The sequence below is a fragment of the Arvicanthis niloticus genome, chromosome 23, assembly GCF_011762505.2.
Source record: "Arvicanthis niloticus isolate mArvNil1 chromosome 23, mArvNil1.pat.X, whole genome shotgun sequence".
NCBI lineage: Eukaryota > Metazoa > Chordata > Mammalia > Rodentia > Muridae > Arvicanthis > Arvicanthis niloticus.
Window position 1 is genome coordinate 3,369,100 of NC_133430.1, and position 17,891 is coordinate 3,386,990.

The 17,891-nt window shown below is 40.4% G+C and overlaps 1 protein-coding gene across 2 annotated transcripts in view; it reads right to left on the reverse strand.

The window, feature by feature from the left end:
* Positions 1 to 3,228: 3,228 nt before the first annotated feature.
* The window catches only part of Esyt2 (extended synaptotagmin 2), a 90,613-nt gene continuing 75,950 nt past the window's right edge, over positions 3,229 to 17,891 (reverse strand). For both annotated transcript variants that reach the window (XM_076920948.1, XM_076920947.1), the window contains 8 exons: positions 17,228 to 17,314; positions 12,924 to 13,073; positions 10,606 to 10,979; positions 9,552 to 9,650; positions 8,697 to 8,828; positions 7,587 to 7,692; positions 6,327 to 6,376; positions 3,229 to 6,220 (listed from right to left, as the gene is read on the reverse strand). In XM_076920948.1, coding sequence (XP_076777063.1) covers positions 6,175 to 6,220; positions 6,327 to 6,376; positions 7,587 to 7,692; positions 8,697 to 8,828; positions 9,552 to 9,650; positions 10,606 to 10,979; positions 12,924 to 13,073; positions 17,228 to 17,314 — 1,044 coding nt within the window. In that variant the 3' untranslated portion in view covers positions 3,229 to 6,174. The remainder of the gene's footprint in view (positions 6,221 to 6,326; positions 6,377 to 7,586; positions 7,693 to 8,696; positions 8,829 to 9,551; positions 9,651 to 10,605; positions 10,980 to 12,923; positions 13,074 to 17,227; positions 17,315 to 17,891) is intronic.

Genomic DNA, 17,891 nt, shown 5'->3' on the forward strand with positions numbered 1-17,891 from the left:
GACTGATCTGCATTAAGTATGTGAGTTTGGCCTTGAACTCCTCTCTGCCTCTACTCCCCATTATAGAATATAGTACTGGAATTATAGGTGCGTGCTACCTCACACCAACCTCGTATTGTTCAAAAATATTTTAAAAATAACTTTACTTATTAAAATAAATAAATTTATTTACTTATTGTGTACATATACGCTTGCCAGCATACATGTGGGGTTCAGAGAACTTGCAGGAGTCAGTTCTTACAATACATATTCTGGGTATGGAACAAAGGTCATCAGGCTTAGTGGCAAGTGCCTTTATCTGCTGAGCCATCTCATTAGCTTATAGTATTTCTTAAGAGCATTTCTTTTAGGTGTTCCTCTCCATCCTTTATGGATCGCTCGGTATGTGGCCATACATTTCTCCTTATTCTGTATTACCTTTGTACCTTGAGTAAGGAAGATGGTCCTTACTGACCCATCTTCACATGCCAATTCTTTCTCTGCTCAAATCTGCTAGACTCTAGTGGACCTTGGGTTCTTGTATTCGAGTTGAGAATTTCTACTTGTATTCTTTCTCTGATGACATTCTTTACATGGTGAGACCCCATTCTCCTATTCCCTAGACATGTAGTTCCTTTCATTTGTTTAAACATGTTGCAGTAGCAGATTTAAGGTCATCTGGACTTCTTTAGAGACAGCTGCTATTGACTGGTTTTGGCCCTGCCATTAGCATATGGGCCACATTTTATTATTTTTTGTATGCCTCATGATTTGGGGGTTAAAAATGTAAAGTAGTGTGAAAATTCTGTAAACAGAAAGAGAATTCTTTCTCTCCATAGGTTTTGTGCTGCTTTCTTGGATTTACTGTAATACCTAAAAGGTATAGTTTTTAGAGTTCCTGCCCAGTTCATCTATGTGATTAGTCAGCAAGTAAACCAAGCTTTCTTTACGTAGTTTGGGTCAATTAATCCCCTACCTACCGCACCCAGAAACAACACTAGGCCTTTTGTAGGCCCTTGGAAGATGCACATGCCCTCCTCATGTATCGTCCTCTATCCCACAATCATTCTACAAGTCTCCTTTTCTGGATTTTCCTTTGTTGTTCTATCATCATGACTCCGGATACACTGCAGGCTCAGGCAGCTGCAATGATGTTTGACAAACACAATAGACATAGATTTCCCAGGATCCAGACAGGTCATACAGTAGCAGTTTTCTGGGAATAAGACAATTCTAAAACCTATTCTTTCTCCTTTAGAGTTTACAGGTTTTCACTGCTGTTGTGATCCCAAGGCTGCTGTATAACTTTTTTTAAAAAAAAATGTTTGTTTTTAATTGCTATTACTATTACAGTGTAAGAAGTGGAGATTTATAGTCTCATAGGTAACTCATTAAACATCTATTATATCTGAGTTTTGGGGATTACTCTCTTGAGGTTTTTAAGTAGATAGCTACTTCTGAAGATATCTTTTCCCTCTCAGTACATAGAGACAATGTATTGCTTTTTATTCTGATTTTTTCCAGGAGTTCTTGAATACATCAAATAAATTAAGACTTCCTGGATTATTCTGCATTTTTCATGACCCAGATGTTTTTGAGGTAATTATGCCACTAGCCTTTCATGTTTATTATATTATTACATGTTTCATTACATTTATCTTTAGCCTTTAATAAAACTGTCAGGAAGTAAGTAGAATTCTTTGAATGTGAACTCATTAAATTAGAGTCTTATATGGTTTGTAAATGTTTATAGATCATCCATTCCACAGATATGTGGGTTATCATTTGCATGCTAAGAACAGCCATCAAAAATTAATACTCATACAGTCTCTGCTCTTAGCAGTTTATAGTCTAGGCAGAAAGATTATAAGTATTACTCCACTGAAACTGTTAAGTAAGATGAGCAGAAGTAACATGGTGCCAGGGGTCTGAATCATGGAGGCTGCTTACTGTTAGACTGCTGGTAAAGGACACTGAGAAAATCAACTTTATATGTGAAAGGAAATGGACACTGTGCAGGCCCATATCCTGTGAAGAGTATCATGGAGATGCTGAGGTGGGAAGAACCATGGTAATTAAACTTGAGTCCAAGTAGACCCTGCAGAAAATGTGGTTGGCAAAGTCTTGGGGAATGGGAAAGAAGACAGGCTCTTAGTTTTCATTGCAAAAACAATGGAAAATAGTAGTTGGGATTTGTCTTTAAAACAAAGAAGGAAGCAATGGGACAGTAGAAGAGACAAGATGCTACTGCCTGAGGCAGTAGCAGAAGTAGGTGTCTTCAGGTCAGGAAGACCTTAGTGTGTGTGTGTGTGTGTGTGTGTGTGTGAGGGAGGGAGAGAGCCAGGAGAGAATGCTGTTTAATCCTCAGCTCGGGTCCCTAGACAGACAGAGACAAAGACAGGAGGGAACCCTGCTAGAATACGGAGAAAGATGCTACAGAGGGAACTAGATAGTCTATTTGCGATACTCATTTGGAAAACACAGATGGTCAGTGGTATTCTGAATACAAAATAAAATTGAAAAAAAGAAATGTGCATATTTTAATATTTAGAGTATAGATGAGAGAAAAAAAAGAAAGAGGTTTTTGGTTTTTTTTTTTTTTTTTTGGTTTGTTTTGGAACACCAACAGTGAAGAGTAATGCAGTAAAGGTTGGAGGACAGCTCAGTTGGTAAAGTGCTTACCAGAAGGCATGGTGTCCTCAGATATTTTTACTATTATTATTATTATTATTATTAAATGTAAACCAAGGCATTATAAAGGACAAAGAAACTAGATTGGGAGCATACAATTGTAATCTCAACTTTAGGACTCTAAGGCAGGAGGACTGTTAGTTGAAAGCCAGTCTTGGCCACCCTATCAACAAACAAAGTCAAGCAAAGGTGGCACTTCAGCATGTATATAAAGAAACTAATAGGTAAATGTGATGACGGCAAAAGACTACAAAGCACTTCCTCAAGCCTACCTGAGACACTGGATACCCAAGCATTTGCCCCTTGTTCAAACCTTCTATTATCTCGGCACCTTGTTTGGGGACTTCTCAGTGTTCCAGTTTTATTTAGTCTACTTTTCCTACTCTACCATTGCCCTTCAAAGAGCTGCTTGCGATACTCAGAGTGTGAGTTACATGGAGGAGAGTCAAACTAGGATGAAAGAATGCACAGAGAGTAAATATACCTGACACAGCATGTGGGCTTTCCAAATTAGCTGTTCCCACACTAAACTTGTTCAAGAGACAAACAAAAAACATATTAAGAGTACACTGACATAAAAGTTTATTGAATAAATACATGTGCTGTTATATAAAATTAAGCAAAAAGGACATTCATGATTAAAACAAACAAACAAACAAACAAACAAACAAACAACAAAAAACAACCCCCCCATGGTCCACCTCTACAGTGGGTAATCCAGATGGGACCAGTCACTGTAGCAGTCTGCACTCTCTGCATCTGCCTGAGGTTTGTAAACTAATCCTAAACACCTCTGCACAGGGACTGTCTGTACAAGAAATATAGAGTGCAAAATATAAACGGTGGTAAATATGGTTGCAAGGCTGCTTCTGTTTCCATCTGAAACTTGAAAACACCTTTGTACTTTAAGGCACAGGATAAGCCACCACATGAATAAGTTAGAGCTGTACTTCAAATCACTAATTTCCCTCATTGGTTTGGTTCAAAGTAGAAAACTTGACATTCTTTTTTCCTAGATAAGTCATTAAAAACTAAAAGTTAACATTTTGAGAACTACAAGTATCTTCTATCTTCAGGACCCTGGAGTGTGCCTTGACGGCTGGTCAGCCTTCCTCATGTAGCCTGCAGAACTATGACCAGTGGGCTGCTAGGACTGGGCCTTCTCCCTCCTTTCCACACAGACTGGAGATGCTACTTGAAGACACAGATGATGCACATGGGGACACTGTATCTCATTGGCACCAGCTTCTGTGTCAGCAGGGGGCATCATACTCACTTATTAGGGGACTGTACCCTTAAGTGTACTCAATTTGCCTAATTAGTTATGAAAAGCATTTTGTTAAATAAAATATACACTGAACAGATGAAGTATATGAGCGCAAAACTAAGATAGATCGGTTGTTGGTGAAAAACCATTGACATGATAAAATTTCAGCAAAAAAGAAAATCTCCTCTATAGACAGAAGCCCTTCTTCAATAGACCTAATTAAAAAGACACTTAGGGAAAAAAAAATCTAATACCATGGTCAAGAAACTCGTATTAATAAGATATTACCTCCCTTTCTCCTGCAACCAAAAAGCCATCCTTGAATATTTTATGTGCATATATGTTCATGTGTGTACATACATATAAACTTTCTCCCAATCCTGCTTATTAATGAAAAAAGATTTATAAACAGGATTCCGAGGAAGGTGTGAGTTGGCAGGAGAGAGATCACTCTGACCCTGTGTATGACTATCTGGGATGCGCTGTGAAGAGCCACAGACTCCATTACAACTGCACATGGCACATTACAAACTCAGGCACACTCTCATCTTCTGGACAGGAGAAGAGTGTAAAAGGAACACTCGATATTCATCACAGGCACTTTGGTATGTTTGGTCACATAAGCTTCCCATAGGTTGTTTAATTACAGGAAGCATGTGAATGGAACTACTCCAATTTTGATTACAAAGCTGTATTTTCCTGCTATAAGTGTACATAGTTTTAAGTGATCTCATAGCTGAGAAGCCCTTTTCATCCTGGAGGTTAAAATGCATACTGAAAAAAATCCTCCTACATTTGTGCATCTTTTGTTTACAGACATGCATAGCTTATAATACTGTGACATAGCCTCACCTCAAAAGAGGTTTGGGACTCTTACATATATAAAACATGCTTTTCCCAATCTAAAAAAAAAAAATTCCAAAATAAAAATTGTATTAATATCTGGCATGGCACAAAATGAGGATATCCAGAAAACGGCAAGCCTGACAGCAGCTTGCTGGCACTGCTCAGGGTCTTTATCATGTGTCAACGTAAGCACAGGAAGCTCCACCCAGAGGTGTGCATCCTGTGTGTGGACTTAGAGACAGGCTCTCGCATCACGAGCAAGTGCAGTGTTAATCTTCAGCACAGCACCTTTGTTACCCATCCATCCCATTTCACCACTGTACAGTGACAACAGACCTGTCTTCCTAGGGTTAGAAACATAGACAAAACAAACCAGGCTTGCATCAATCTTGGTAACACCTTATATCCTAATATTGGAGATCAGTTCCTATGCTTTGGGCGAAGTATAATGTATGTTTCTCTTCCCCCAAGACAGAGTCTTGCTGTGTAGCCCAGGCTGGCCTTTAACACTTGGGTCTTCCTGGCGTGGCCTTCCATACCCTGGGATTACAGATGTGAGATACAACACCTAGCATGTGTGCATCTCTGTACTATTCATGAATCTGTTACAACAAACAATTACACAAATAAACAGCACATTTCTTTCTTATGCAATAAATTTCAGATAAGTATACTGTAATTCTCAAGAGCCTTGACAATGCTCTTGGTATTGTCCATTACTCAGTTATACAACTTTTTAAATAAGCCATTCACTGAATTCTCACTGTACTTTCCTATTTATAATAATGTTAATAATTTGAAATTTGTTTTATCATTCATTCTAGACATAAAAATTCTAATATTTAATAATCTTTCCATTTTTTCCCTTAAAAAAGCCATACCACACAACAGATCTATGAGAACTTTTTGCTGAAAAGATGAAAATGATTATTTGTCACAGAACGTAATAAGTCTTAGAAGAAAATATGTATTTCCTTAATACATTTTCTTCTTTATCCAAACCAGCATGTAGGCATTATAAAAAGGAATCTATTTACATGGTGTAGTACACCTCTGGGATGCAGGACAAGGCAGAAACAAGTCCAGGTGCCTGCTTTCCAGCAGGTGTGGCTGACAGCTCCACACAGCACAGGAATGCACCACTGCACACAGCACTGCACACAGCACTGCACACAGCACTGCCTGGTGAAGCACTGGAGCAAACTCTACAGGGAGACTCAACAATAGTATTGGCCACATTTTCCTACAATGCCAAGTTTTATAAAATTATTAACGTATGTATAACTCAATACTTAAAATTATAAAAATAGCATTGGTACATCTGCGAGAAGGTGTGTTCCATGATGAGGTGGCACGCGATACACTGAGAAATGGGCCTACGTCCAGTATAGCTACGTTATCACCTGTGGCCTTGTTCCATCTTCCGTGAGGTCATACCTGAGAAAGCATAGAAAAGTACAGCAGACTTGAGTCAGGCTTTGGGATAGTAGACACAGCGAGGTTTCTCTGGGAACTGCCTGCTACTTGGGACAGGGGCACTCACCACTGGGTCCAGCCCTTGGCGAGTTCTTCTGATGCCAGAGCAACCAGCACCTGAGGGTTAAAAGAAGGTACTGTGAAAATTACTGAGTACTCCCTTTAGATCATTCACCACTCCTTCCTACCTCTCTAATTTCTTAGCAATATAGAAATCTCGTATTTTGAGGTTTTCATTTCTTGTATCTAACAGTATTACAATTATTATGAGACATATACAGAGTCAGTTTATGGAGATACTAGCAAGTATGTCATTAATGGCAGTGTGTGGTATGGACATGAGTGACTGTAAAAGGCTCACGATTAAAAAGCTTGGTTGACAACTAACTGAGGTCAGAACCCGGAGGTTCTGACCTGATCAATAGGTTACTTGTCTGGCAGACTCTACTGTGATGTGATGAGACTTGTGGGTGGGTGGGGTCACTAGGGATGTGCTCTGGAAAGCTGTGCTTCCCTTCTCTTTGGTCTCTTTGCATATCTCTGCTCTCTGGCTGTTGTGTCGGTTCTGCCTCATGCTCCCCACCATGACCTTCTGCCTTACAAGGGACCCACTCACTGAAACTTTTGAATCCAAGATGCAAACATAAACCTCCCCTCCTTTACACTGCCTCTTAGGTATTTGTCATGGCCTGGCTGATAACAGATTTTTCACTTTGCTGCTGACAAAGTGGCACCTACAACTCAAAAGCCCCTTTCCCTATCTAAACCTCTTTACACTGTAAAATAATAAATAAACCTACATCAAAATTAAATGTGAGATGAAAAAAAAAAACAAAAGAAAATTTGGAGGAAGAAAGTCAATGTCATGGTAAAGGAAGTATGATTAGTGAATTGTGTGGGGCAGCAGGCGCTCTGAGGGTATTTTCCTTCACATTTTCTTCCAATGTGATAATGAACAGTTTTTAAAATTTCAAAAACAAAGAATCAACGTTTCTTCACCTCAAAGTTCCTGATGTTAGTATGAGTAATCAGCCAACAGTAAGAATGCAGGGAAAGCTGTGTACCACGATGTCTTACCACAGTATGGAAGCACGTATTACCCAGAGTGAGCCTCCCTTCCCACTGTGTACCACGGAGGTCTCACCACAGCGTGGGAGCACACATCACCCAGAGTAGAATGCAGGGAACAGCTGTGTTCCACGGAGGTCTCACCACAGTGTGGAAACATGCATCACCCAGAGTGAGCCTCCCTTCCCACTGTGTAGGCTATGGTCTAACTGCATTTAATTCTACAATGTGTAGGATACAAGGACTTGAAAAAAATCACTTTGCCAAGAAGCCCTTTATCTTTGGACAAGAAGCCACCACTGTTCTTCACTGCCACATCCAGTGTTCTCCTTTGCACCTCAGGCAGCGAAACACTGAAGTCGAAGCTGAAATGGAAACAACACCTTAGTCAGCTCCCGATGATCCTGCTGCATTTTCTTCTAACTACAAACACTTGCTTCTGAGATCGTTCCAAACACTGCTTTTTTCTTACTGCCTTTTCGGTGCTTATCCAGCCGACCTTAGTTTACATAAACTTGCTGCATGAGAACACTGAGGGAAGCTGCCTCTAAGGAAAAACAGAACTGGGCCAACAGACACCGATGCTGTTCCGCTGCACTCCTATTCTCAGAACTAGCAGATGCTACACCGCATCACTCAGAGAACTGTGAGATGGGGCAGTCTGCATCGACGGGTGACCCAAGGATCTCTGGGTGACCACCAGCACCTTGGCCATCAGACTGACCTTGATCACGCAAAGGCAGCTTCTATTAAGGTGATTGTTATGACTTACAAAAAATTATATTTCCACTAATTTTTTGGAATTGTTTTAGAAAAAACAGTTTTCTCAAAAATGTGTATTTTGTGTTACTAGCTTATACTACAAAATAAAAAAAAATTAAATATATTTTAAAATTCTGTTTATTTTAAAATTCAGTCTTAGTGTATGTTACCCACTAAATCAAAATTTTTCTAAGTCATCAAAAAAATTCAACCTTTAGTTGGAGGCAGTGGCAGTACAGCCTTTAATCCTAGTACTCAGATGGCAGAAATAGATTTCTGAGTTCAAGGACAACCTGGTTTACAGATCGAGTTCTGGGACAGCCAAGGCTACACAAAGAAACCCTGTCTTGAAAATTCAAAAACAAACAAACAAAAACAAAAAAGGAAAAAAGAACAAAGGCCTTTAGTCATCAGTCTTCCTGTGCAGCATCGTGACTTGGATATATGATGTCTAACACCTCTGTAGGAAGGTCGAGACCTCCTGAGTCACTAACAAGCGGCAGGTGCTGGGTCATGCTGGAGACGCCTGTCTCCACAAGCCTTATCAAGCTGCCTCAACCTAACATCTCATCCAGGTCGCCTCAGCTAAATCAAGTGTTCACTATACCTCTGATCAAACACAGGGTTCAGTGTCTTCTTTGATACATGTGTTTTCCTTCTTCCTGAGCGTCTCTTGTCTGGTAATAAATACATGCGGACATATGGATCCGAGCCGTCTTCCGAGAAAGCAATGAGGTTTCTTATAATACAAACCAGAGAAGACTAGACATTAGAATTTAAAAAATAAAAATATTCCATATTAAATTTATTTTATCAAGTTTTGACTTCATATTATCTGAACCGCAAGGAGCAACACGCATCAAATTTCCCAAAGTAAGTTTCTGAATTGCTAGCCGCTGGTGTCACTTTTAAACTTTCCTTTTAACAGCTTTGCCAGAGTAACTGTTGCCTTTACTACCTAAGCCCAGAACGTGGGCAGACATTTCCAGTTCTTGCTCTATGTTTCTCACAGACTTTCCTTCTGTCAGTAAAACCCTGAGTGGCCACACTGGCTACTTCTGAAGTACCTTCAATCATAGCTTCTGCACAGGGTCAACCTCTTCCATGAACCTGTCCCCTGCTCTATCCCTAGGATAACTAGTATAAGCCAAACACATTCAGTTACTCCCAGCCACAGGCAGGCTGTCTTCAGAGCCATGGGAGCAGCCTCTGCAGCACCCACCCTCACTAGTCACTATCTCAGCAGGCAGAATGCACAGGGTCCCCACAACCCCTCGCTGACCTGAGCTCTACATTTTTCAGATCTTTGTGTCAACGCCACCAGTTCTATTATGTACCTGTGTTTTCAAAAGATTTTTTTATACACTCAAAATATCTACAGTACTACTGATTCAGTGGGGCAGGGGGAGAGAGAGGGAATCACATGAAATAAGCAGACAGCCCCAGTGGCAGTTGGCCTCACCTGCAGGAGTGCACAACCACAATGAGCTTATTCCTTTGGGAGCTGTGCCGGATAGTCAGCTGGATCTGCCCCAGAGGAGACTGTCCCAGGGTTGTCCCACTGTGGAAACAACATAATGTCACCAGCTCTGCCCCAACTTCAAAAAAGGTGTGCTGTATTGGTTCCATGTGTACAGTAAGATAATGTCCACTCATTTAGACAAAATGGGATCTAACTGCCCATGAACTTAAACAGGATTCGAAACTTCTATATATACCAAGTTAAAATTATTTCACGTGAGGGTTTGGTATTCCTTAATTCTTCACAACTACAGCTTTCCAAATGAGCACTCAAGATACAACTGAGCCACAGAGCTCTCCCTGAACCAAATGTCAATCCTGTGGCTGAAGCTCCCTCTGCCTGCTGCTAGGCAAGTGCTTTATCACTGCACTACATCCCTAACCTCGACCTGATCCATGTGAGAAAGCAAGAGAACAAAAGGTGAGCGTAGGTCAGTGGAGCCCCAGAGATCCAGGCACTGCTCATGCTGTGTCCTCAAGTACTTTTATATCCGCGGCTACTTTGATTTCCTTATAACTGAGTGTCACAGGAGGCTACCATATGTCAGATGCACATGCTAACTATTTTCCTCGTTATCTGAAGAAACACAAATACCACCTATAAACCATGGCAAATATCCAGAGAAAACCAGTAGGGACTCGGTGGTGGTGAGAGAAGACGAGCCTCTGCCAAGCCTGTGCAGGTGACACAATGTTCAGCACATCAGTGACAGACTACCCCTGTAGGAGTCCGTCCCCGGCATGCACTGAGTGTATGGTTTCTACACAGCTCAATTCTCTTGCCTTTTCCATCTGTAAAACCTTTTACTCCACTACTGTTCTTCTAACAATCCAAGGTCTTATAAAACAGCAAAGTGTTATTTTGAAAGTCAAAGACTCAATGAGTAAAGTAAGGCGAACTCAAACTTCCTCCAGAGAAGTTAAGATCTGTCGCCCTCCCTGCCGTGTGGGATGAAAACTCTGAAATGATAAACAATGATGGGAGCATTAGTTACTTTTCGAGTTGACGTAGGCGTTGTCTCAGCTCCTGAGTGGCAATGGGCAGTGATATGTCTGAGGCAATGCTTGGGGTGGGTTCCTTGGCTGGGATGTGGCTTGGAGAGGCCAAGAGGCTGGAGGAGCTCCTGCCGAGGTCACGCTGCCCGAGGGGGCTGGGCTCAGGCAGCTGGGGCTTCTCCTCCATGACAGCTTTATCACTGACTCCCATGACTGGTGTTGATGGAGCAGTGTTGGGACCACTGGTGCCTGGAGATGCAGACATCTGAGATTTGATAGGCATTTTCCTCCCCTCTTTGGAGACAGAGGGCCGTTTCACTTGAGCTGAATGCTGGTAGTCTGGAGGCCTTTCTTGCTTTTCAAGATGGAGGACCTAGAGGGAAGCAAGCCATAGACAGCAGTGTAACACTGTAAGTGTTTAACATTCAACTAAATTTTTATAACTCTAATCTGTTCAGCTATGCAGTTATTGAAATAGGATATTACGGAGAATTAAAAAAGCAAATTTTGCCAGGCATTATGGCACATGTCTTTAATCCCAGCACTTGGGAGGCAGGCAGATGTCTGTGAGTTTGAAACCATGCTGGTTTCCATAGAGAATTCAAGGACAACCAGGGCTATATAGAGAGAACCTATCTCTAAAATACAAAACAAATCATTAAAAAGGGCAAATTTAAGCAATTGAAACTACTTCTGTAATACAAACTTTTCTATGCTTTCTTCTAATCTCTTCCACTTGAACATATTCTAATTATGGGACAAGGCACCGACCAGTCAACCAATATGCCATGTGCCCTTGGCAAAAGAGGAAATCTCTCATTCTTCCAGGTGGTTTGTACCAGGAACTCCCAGACAAAGGAAGAATACCAAGATACCTTGCTATCCAGAAACACCTCCCCAAACACTCAAGTGTAATACAGTAATCATGAGTCAGCCACATCATCCTGCAGACTGTGAGAGGCAAACCATGTAAGCCAGGCCTATCTTCAGCAGAACACTTTGGAGTTACTGATTTTCTCTGGTTTTAACCACAGCTATAGCAGACACCTTAACTTCACAGACTCCACACATTTTACGCTGTAACCAGAAGGGCTCTGGAACTGGCAGCGGGTGATGTCACCATTATTTTGTTACTATAAGGTTGTACCATGTCTTGATCATGTGCAAGAAGAACATTTCCAAAGCATCCTGTCAGACTAAGTCTGTTTTAGTTAAAAATAAATTGTTCATTATTAGGGCAGGAGTATAATTCAGTAGTGGAACACTGGCCCAGCATGTACGAGACTATGGATTAAAACAAAAAGTTGGCTCTTTATTGTAATTTCTATATAATCTTGTTTTTATAGGGGTATGTGTGCCATGGCATGTTTGCCGTGGTTAGAGAACAATCCTGTGGATTCAGTTCTTTTTTTTACAAGAGAACTGAAAAGGAGTTGGGGGGAAGGGGTTTATTCAGTGATTAAATTCAGGTTGTCAGACTTGGGCTTTACCTGCTGAGCCATCTCCTGGACCAATTTGAATACTTTGTGTGTGTGTTAACCTTCTCCTCTTCTTCCTCCTCTTCCTACTTATTTTATTACTTTTAATTTTTTACAGTCCAGTTGTTACCCTCCCCCATCCTGGTCTGCCCTCCCAACAGTTCCTCATCCTATTCTTCCTCCCACCTCTCCAAGAGGATGTCCCCACCAACCCCCCCAGTCCACTCTACCAGGCCTCCCCACTTCCTGCAGCCTCAAGTCTCTTGGAGGGTTAGGTGCATTTTCTCTCACAGAGGCCAGACTAGGCAATTCTCTGCTGAACATGTGTCAGGGGCCTTGGACCCGTCCACATATGCTGCCTGGCTGCTGGCTCAGTGTCTGAGAGATTTCAGGGGTCTGGGTGAGTTAAAACTGCTGGTGAATACTTATAATTAATGGCATTTCCTGTATGTTTAAGCATTTCCTGTCACTACGTACTCAGGTATTTCTACTCTGAACAATGACATTTTTGTTCTTGTCACTTCTACCTCTTACAAGTGCTTATCAAACTGCCTTCTGAACCACCTTTGAATATTCAACTCTGAGGAGCAAACTCTAATGGCACAGACATATTTCGTGGGCCATCCTGGGCAGTCAATGAATCTAGAAATAGTTTGTTCAGAATGGACTCTAGACTGTACCCCCACAACTCTGCTACAGTTTCTGCTCCCCTCCAACTGTCAACCTGTTACCACATCACCTGATGCATGCCTGTAGAACCACCTCTGCATAGGCTGGGACTGAGGCACTCCTGTGCTCTTCCCTCACACTACCGAGCCCTGCTAAGAACTATGAAGTACCCGAAGGGCAATCTTCATTTTTAAGGTGCTATTTGGACCGGAGTTGCTAAGATGGAACCGCTGGTTTATAGTCATGTTGTCACTCGTAAGCAGTTGGCTGAGTGGGATCCTCAGGCTCCCCAGAGAACACTGATGCTGCTCATCTTTGATCTGAAAAATGCAGGGCAGAAAACCACTTTAAACACCAAGGAAAACAAAAAGGAACTATTAAATGAAGAAGGGTCCAGAAATCAGCATCAAAGAAACACCAGTGCAAAACAAAATACATTTCATATATATTATCTTAGTAGTGTGTCCAAAACTGTTAGGGAACCTCTTAGGACAACATAGCAGCATTTCTGTCAGAGGTACCTGCCCGCCCTCATTACAGAATCATGATGAGCACAACAAAGGACATCTTGTTTTATAAATCTACTATGAGAAATTTCAGGAGAATTGACAGTCTAGAGGCAGGAGAGATAGCTCAGCAGCTAAGAGCACTTGTTCTTGCAAAGGTCCCATATTTGATTCCTAGAACAGACATGGTGGTTCACAACCATGCATAACTCCAGTTCCTAAGAACCAAAAGGACCTCTTCTGACCCCCAAGGGCACTAGACATTCATAGCTATATATGTAAGCAAAACACTCATACACATAAAATAAATCTTAAAAAAAATAAAAAGTAACAGTCTACACAAACTTAATAGTCAGAAGGAAATACCCTTTACACTCTGAAATTATATGGTACACAATGACAGTAACATGCAAAGTTTCTACTAAAGATACTTACTCATGGAGAAAATGCATTTTTAAGTGTCTTAAATCCTTCCCTGTTCAAAGTCTATACACTTGCTTTGAAAATTTACAGCCTCTCCTTTAAATACATGGTATGTTTTTCCTCATGAATACTAATCTTCATCATTGCCTCTGTTAGAAGAACTATACCCATCATGCAACTGTTAAAAATAGTTTGAACAAAGAAAGAACAAACTCTTGCTAAAATAAACATACTCCTTAAAAGGAATAAATACCATAGTTTATAAAGAAGAAAGAGCTGACGTAGATAGAGCAAGAATCCAGTTGTGTGTAACCACCTCCTCAAAATAAAAAATCGAAGTGATGAAGGCAAAGCCCAAACAATTCTGTACATACTCTTCCAGAAAACTCTGGAACAAGTGCTCTCTAACTCATTTAAAAGGCGATCTTGACATCAAAACAGAAAAAAATTAATAGAAAGCAAAATTACAATCAGCAACCTTCATGATTAATAAGCAGGAATGGTTTTCTTTTTTCCTATTTATCAAATTGTGTGTGTGTGTGTGTGTGTGTGTGTGTGTACTTGAGTGAGTTTATGTGTATTATGTGTGTTCAGGAGTCCTCAGAGGTCAGAAGACAGCATCTGATTCCCTGGAACTTGAATTATAGGCAGCTGGAGCTGCCAAGTGAACGGTAGGAACAGATGCCAAGTCTTCTACAAGGGACTCCAGCCAAATCTCCAGACCCAAAAAGCATTAATTCTAATAAGCAGATACATGTGAAAATGATCATGACTCAGGGGCTTGTCCCCTGTGGTGGTTTGAATGAAAATGGTCCCCAAAGATCCACAAGGAGTGACAGTATAGGAGTAGACAGAGCCTTGTTGGAGGAAGGAAGTGTGAGTCATTCTCTTCCTGCCTCTGCACATCATCCAATGTAAAGCTCTCAGCTCCTTCTCCAGTACCATGTCTGCCTGTGCACCGCCATAGTTTCACCATGACAATAATGGACCAAACTCCCCATGACGATAATAGACTAAACTTCTGAACAGTAATCCAGCTCCAAATAAATGTTTTCCTTTATAAGAGTTGCTGTGGTCATGGTGTCTCTTCACAGCAATGAAACCCTAACTAAGACAGCCCCAATAAAATATTGTATTCAAGGTATCTAAAACTTAAATGTGGAAAAAAAACAAATGAAAGTTTGCAATATTTAACATTTGAAAATCAACAATGTATTTCACCGTATTCACAGTTGAAAAGCATATGGTCATCTCAACATATATACAAAGCCTTAAGTGAAAGTCAGGATCTAGTCATGAAGACAAAGCAAACAGGAGACAGAGATCTCTCTAGATCTCTCAGACTCATGTGCTACTTCTGTAGAGTGAAGACGGCTGAACAGGGAGGCTGGCCAAGAAAAGTAAGAAAAAAAGAATCCGATTCTTATGAAGAAATCATTACTAGAAGATAACATGGTGTTTCACACATAAAATTCTAAGATAGTTACAAAACATCTAATGGAACAAGTAAGCAGACCTGGCAAGGTGGCACATACCTATAATCTCAGCCCCACCTGTAGAATTGTAAATTCAAGACCATGTGATCAAATCCACTGCCCCTTCCCACAAGCAAAACAAAGAAGTAAACAAAAAAGTAAATTTTTAGTGGGTTGTATGAGATTGTATCAATATATAAGTATCAACTACATCCCTGGGCCCCACCCTGGGAAATGCTGTCTCTCATTTGGCTTTGAACTTGCTGACTAGAGTAAGCTAGCTGTCCAGTGAGCCGCAAGGATATACCAGTCTCCATCTCTCTAGAGCTGGAATTATAAACTTGTGCTGCCACCACCCCTGGCTTTTCATATAGGCTCTGGGATCAAGTTCAGATCCCATGCTTGCACAGCTGTCAGTCATTTACTGCCTGCTCTGTCTCCTTAGTCTCCTACTGGCTTTGGTGGTGTTTGCTTTGTTCTGACATATGGTCTTATTACTAGATAATTCATGTTAGTCTTGACTTATGATCCTCCTGCCTTGGCTTTCTAAATGCTGAGATTACTGAGGAATCTACTACAATGTCTGTCTGTCTGTATGTGTATATATATATTTATATATGTGTGTGTGTGTCTGTGTGTATGTATGTATGTATATGCATACATGTGTATATATATATATATATATATATATATATATATATATATATATATATATAATATACATACATATACATATATTAGTTAAAAAAAAAAACCCACAAGATTAGGAACCATTTAATGGCTGGGGAACATCGGTAGAGCTCTTGCCTGGAATGAACAAGTTCCTGTCTTTACTCCAAATAAGGAAATAAAGTAAAATCATATACAACATCATGAAAAAGTATTAAATGTTTAGGGATAAGTTTGACATATGTGTAAGACCTATGTTCAACATAGAAAGCTATAAAATACCACTGAGAAAAATGAAAGATTATTAAGTATAAAAAGCCAACAATGTAACATTCCTATGTATCAATTATATATTATCCATATCACCCCCAATGGAATGTTTCCTGTTGTGGAGATGTCAGTTCTACCGACTGCTTCTATAATGTCAGGAGTAGTTATCAAAGCTATAGGTTCTCTGCATAAATCTACAATTGATACTGAAATTCATATGGGATGTAGACATGGATTTGGTCAAGACAACGTAGAAAGTGAGTTTCAGTGCTTATCCAAGTTGGTTTTATGATGTACTCATTAAATATTAGCAGCAGAGACAATGGTGCTGGCATAGTGGTAGGACAGAACCCTGAGCAGAATCATTCTGAAGCAAACTGCATACTGGTCCTGAATTTCCATAGAGTCATTAACCTCAATATATAGTAAAGAATAATTTTTTCAAAAAAAAAGAAGAGTAATTTTTTCAACAATGTGCTGAACAATTATGTAGCTAAATATTTAATAAAGAATCATGACCTTTTCCTAACACACAAATGAAGATTAACTTGACATAGATCTAAACATAAGATGGACATTCTGGCTAATCTTGTGTCAACCTGGCATACAAACTAGAGTCATCTAAAAGGAGGGAACCTTAATTGAAGAAATGGTTCCATAAGACCTGGCTTTTCTTAGTGATTGATAGGGGAGGGCCCAGCCTATTATGTATGCTTCCATTCCTGGGCTCGTGGCTCTGGGTTCTATAAGAAAGCAGGCTGGGCAAGCCATGGGAAACAAGCCAGTAAGCAGCACCCTCCATGGCCTCTATATCAGTTCCTGCCTCCAGGATTCTGCCCTGTCCTGACTTCCTTCAATAATGAAAGTGTAATTCCAGCAATTTGGAAGTGTAAGCCAAAGAAATCCTTCTTCCCCAACTTGTTTTTGGACATGGTGTTCCGTCACAACGATAAAAACCCTAATTAAGGCAATGGGTTTCAGAGAGCTGTGAGTCACAGAGAGACTAAGAGAATTTCTCTGTCTTGACTGTAGCAATGGGTCCCAGTGTACTATGTACTCAGAAACTGTAAATATGCATAATTTGTATCAATCAATTTCAAAATATAGTCACAAAATGCAATAAAAAAATACCTCAACTTCAAGGTCCTGGCGCTTGGGGTTATGAATGAAGAAAGTGAAGTTTTCCTCCCATACAGGTTCACTAGTTTTGTATCGAATCTGTAATGAAGAGTTCAATATCAATTTTCAAGTATTTTCTGTGGAGGAGGACTACTGACTCAATACTTACTCATTTAACGTGTACACAAGCACAGGGTGATTAAACTAAAAGACGTTATTACTGAGTAATGTACTATTATCTTAGTAAGCACAAAGTGTTCAGAAGATGAAGCATAAGCTTTGTGAGGAGTATGAAAGGAGCTGACAGGAAGTCCACGCCTAGTTGCCCAGAGACCAAGACCTCTGCTGCTGTGGTCTCCAGCTCTCTCATGTGGCTGGCACTGTATCACACATAGCCCTGCTTTGTAAAGAACTGTCATGTACAACTTAACAATACCCTACAACTGTGACTAATTTCTAATTCCATCCCCCTTGATCAGAAAAGAGGAACATATAACAATATACGCTTTGATTGTTTGAGCCTGGGTTTGCTGAATTTGAAGTCCAACGTGCTACCTTTAAACTACATGATCACTAAGTGCTTAAGAGTTTGGGAGTGATCCCACATCATTCTCATGAAATCAGACGGAAGTCTATCTCTATCGTATGTTCTATGTTATTTAAAATTAGAAAATGC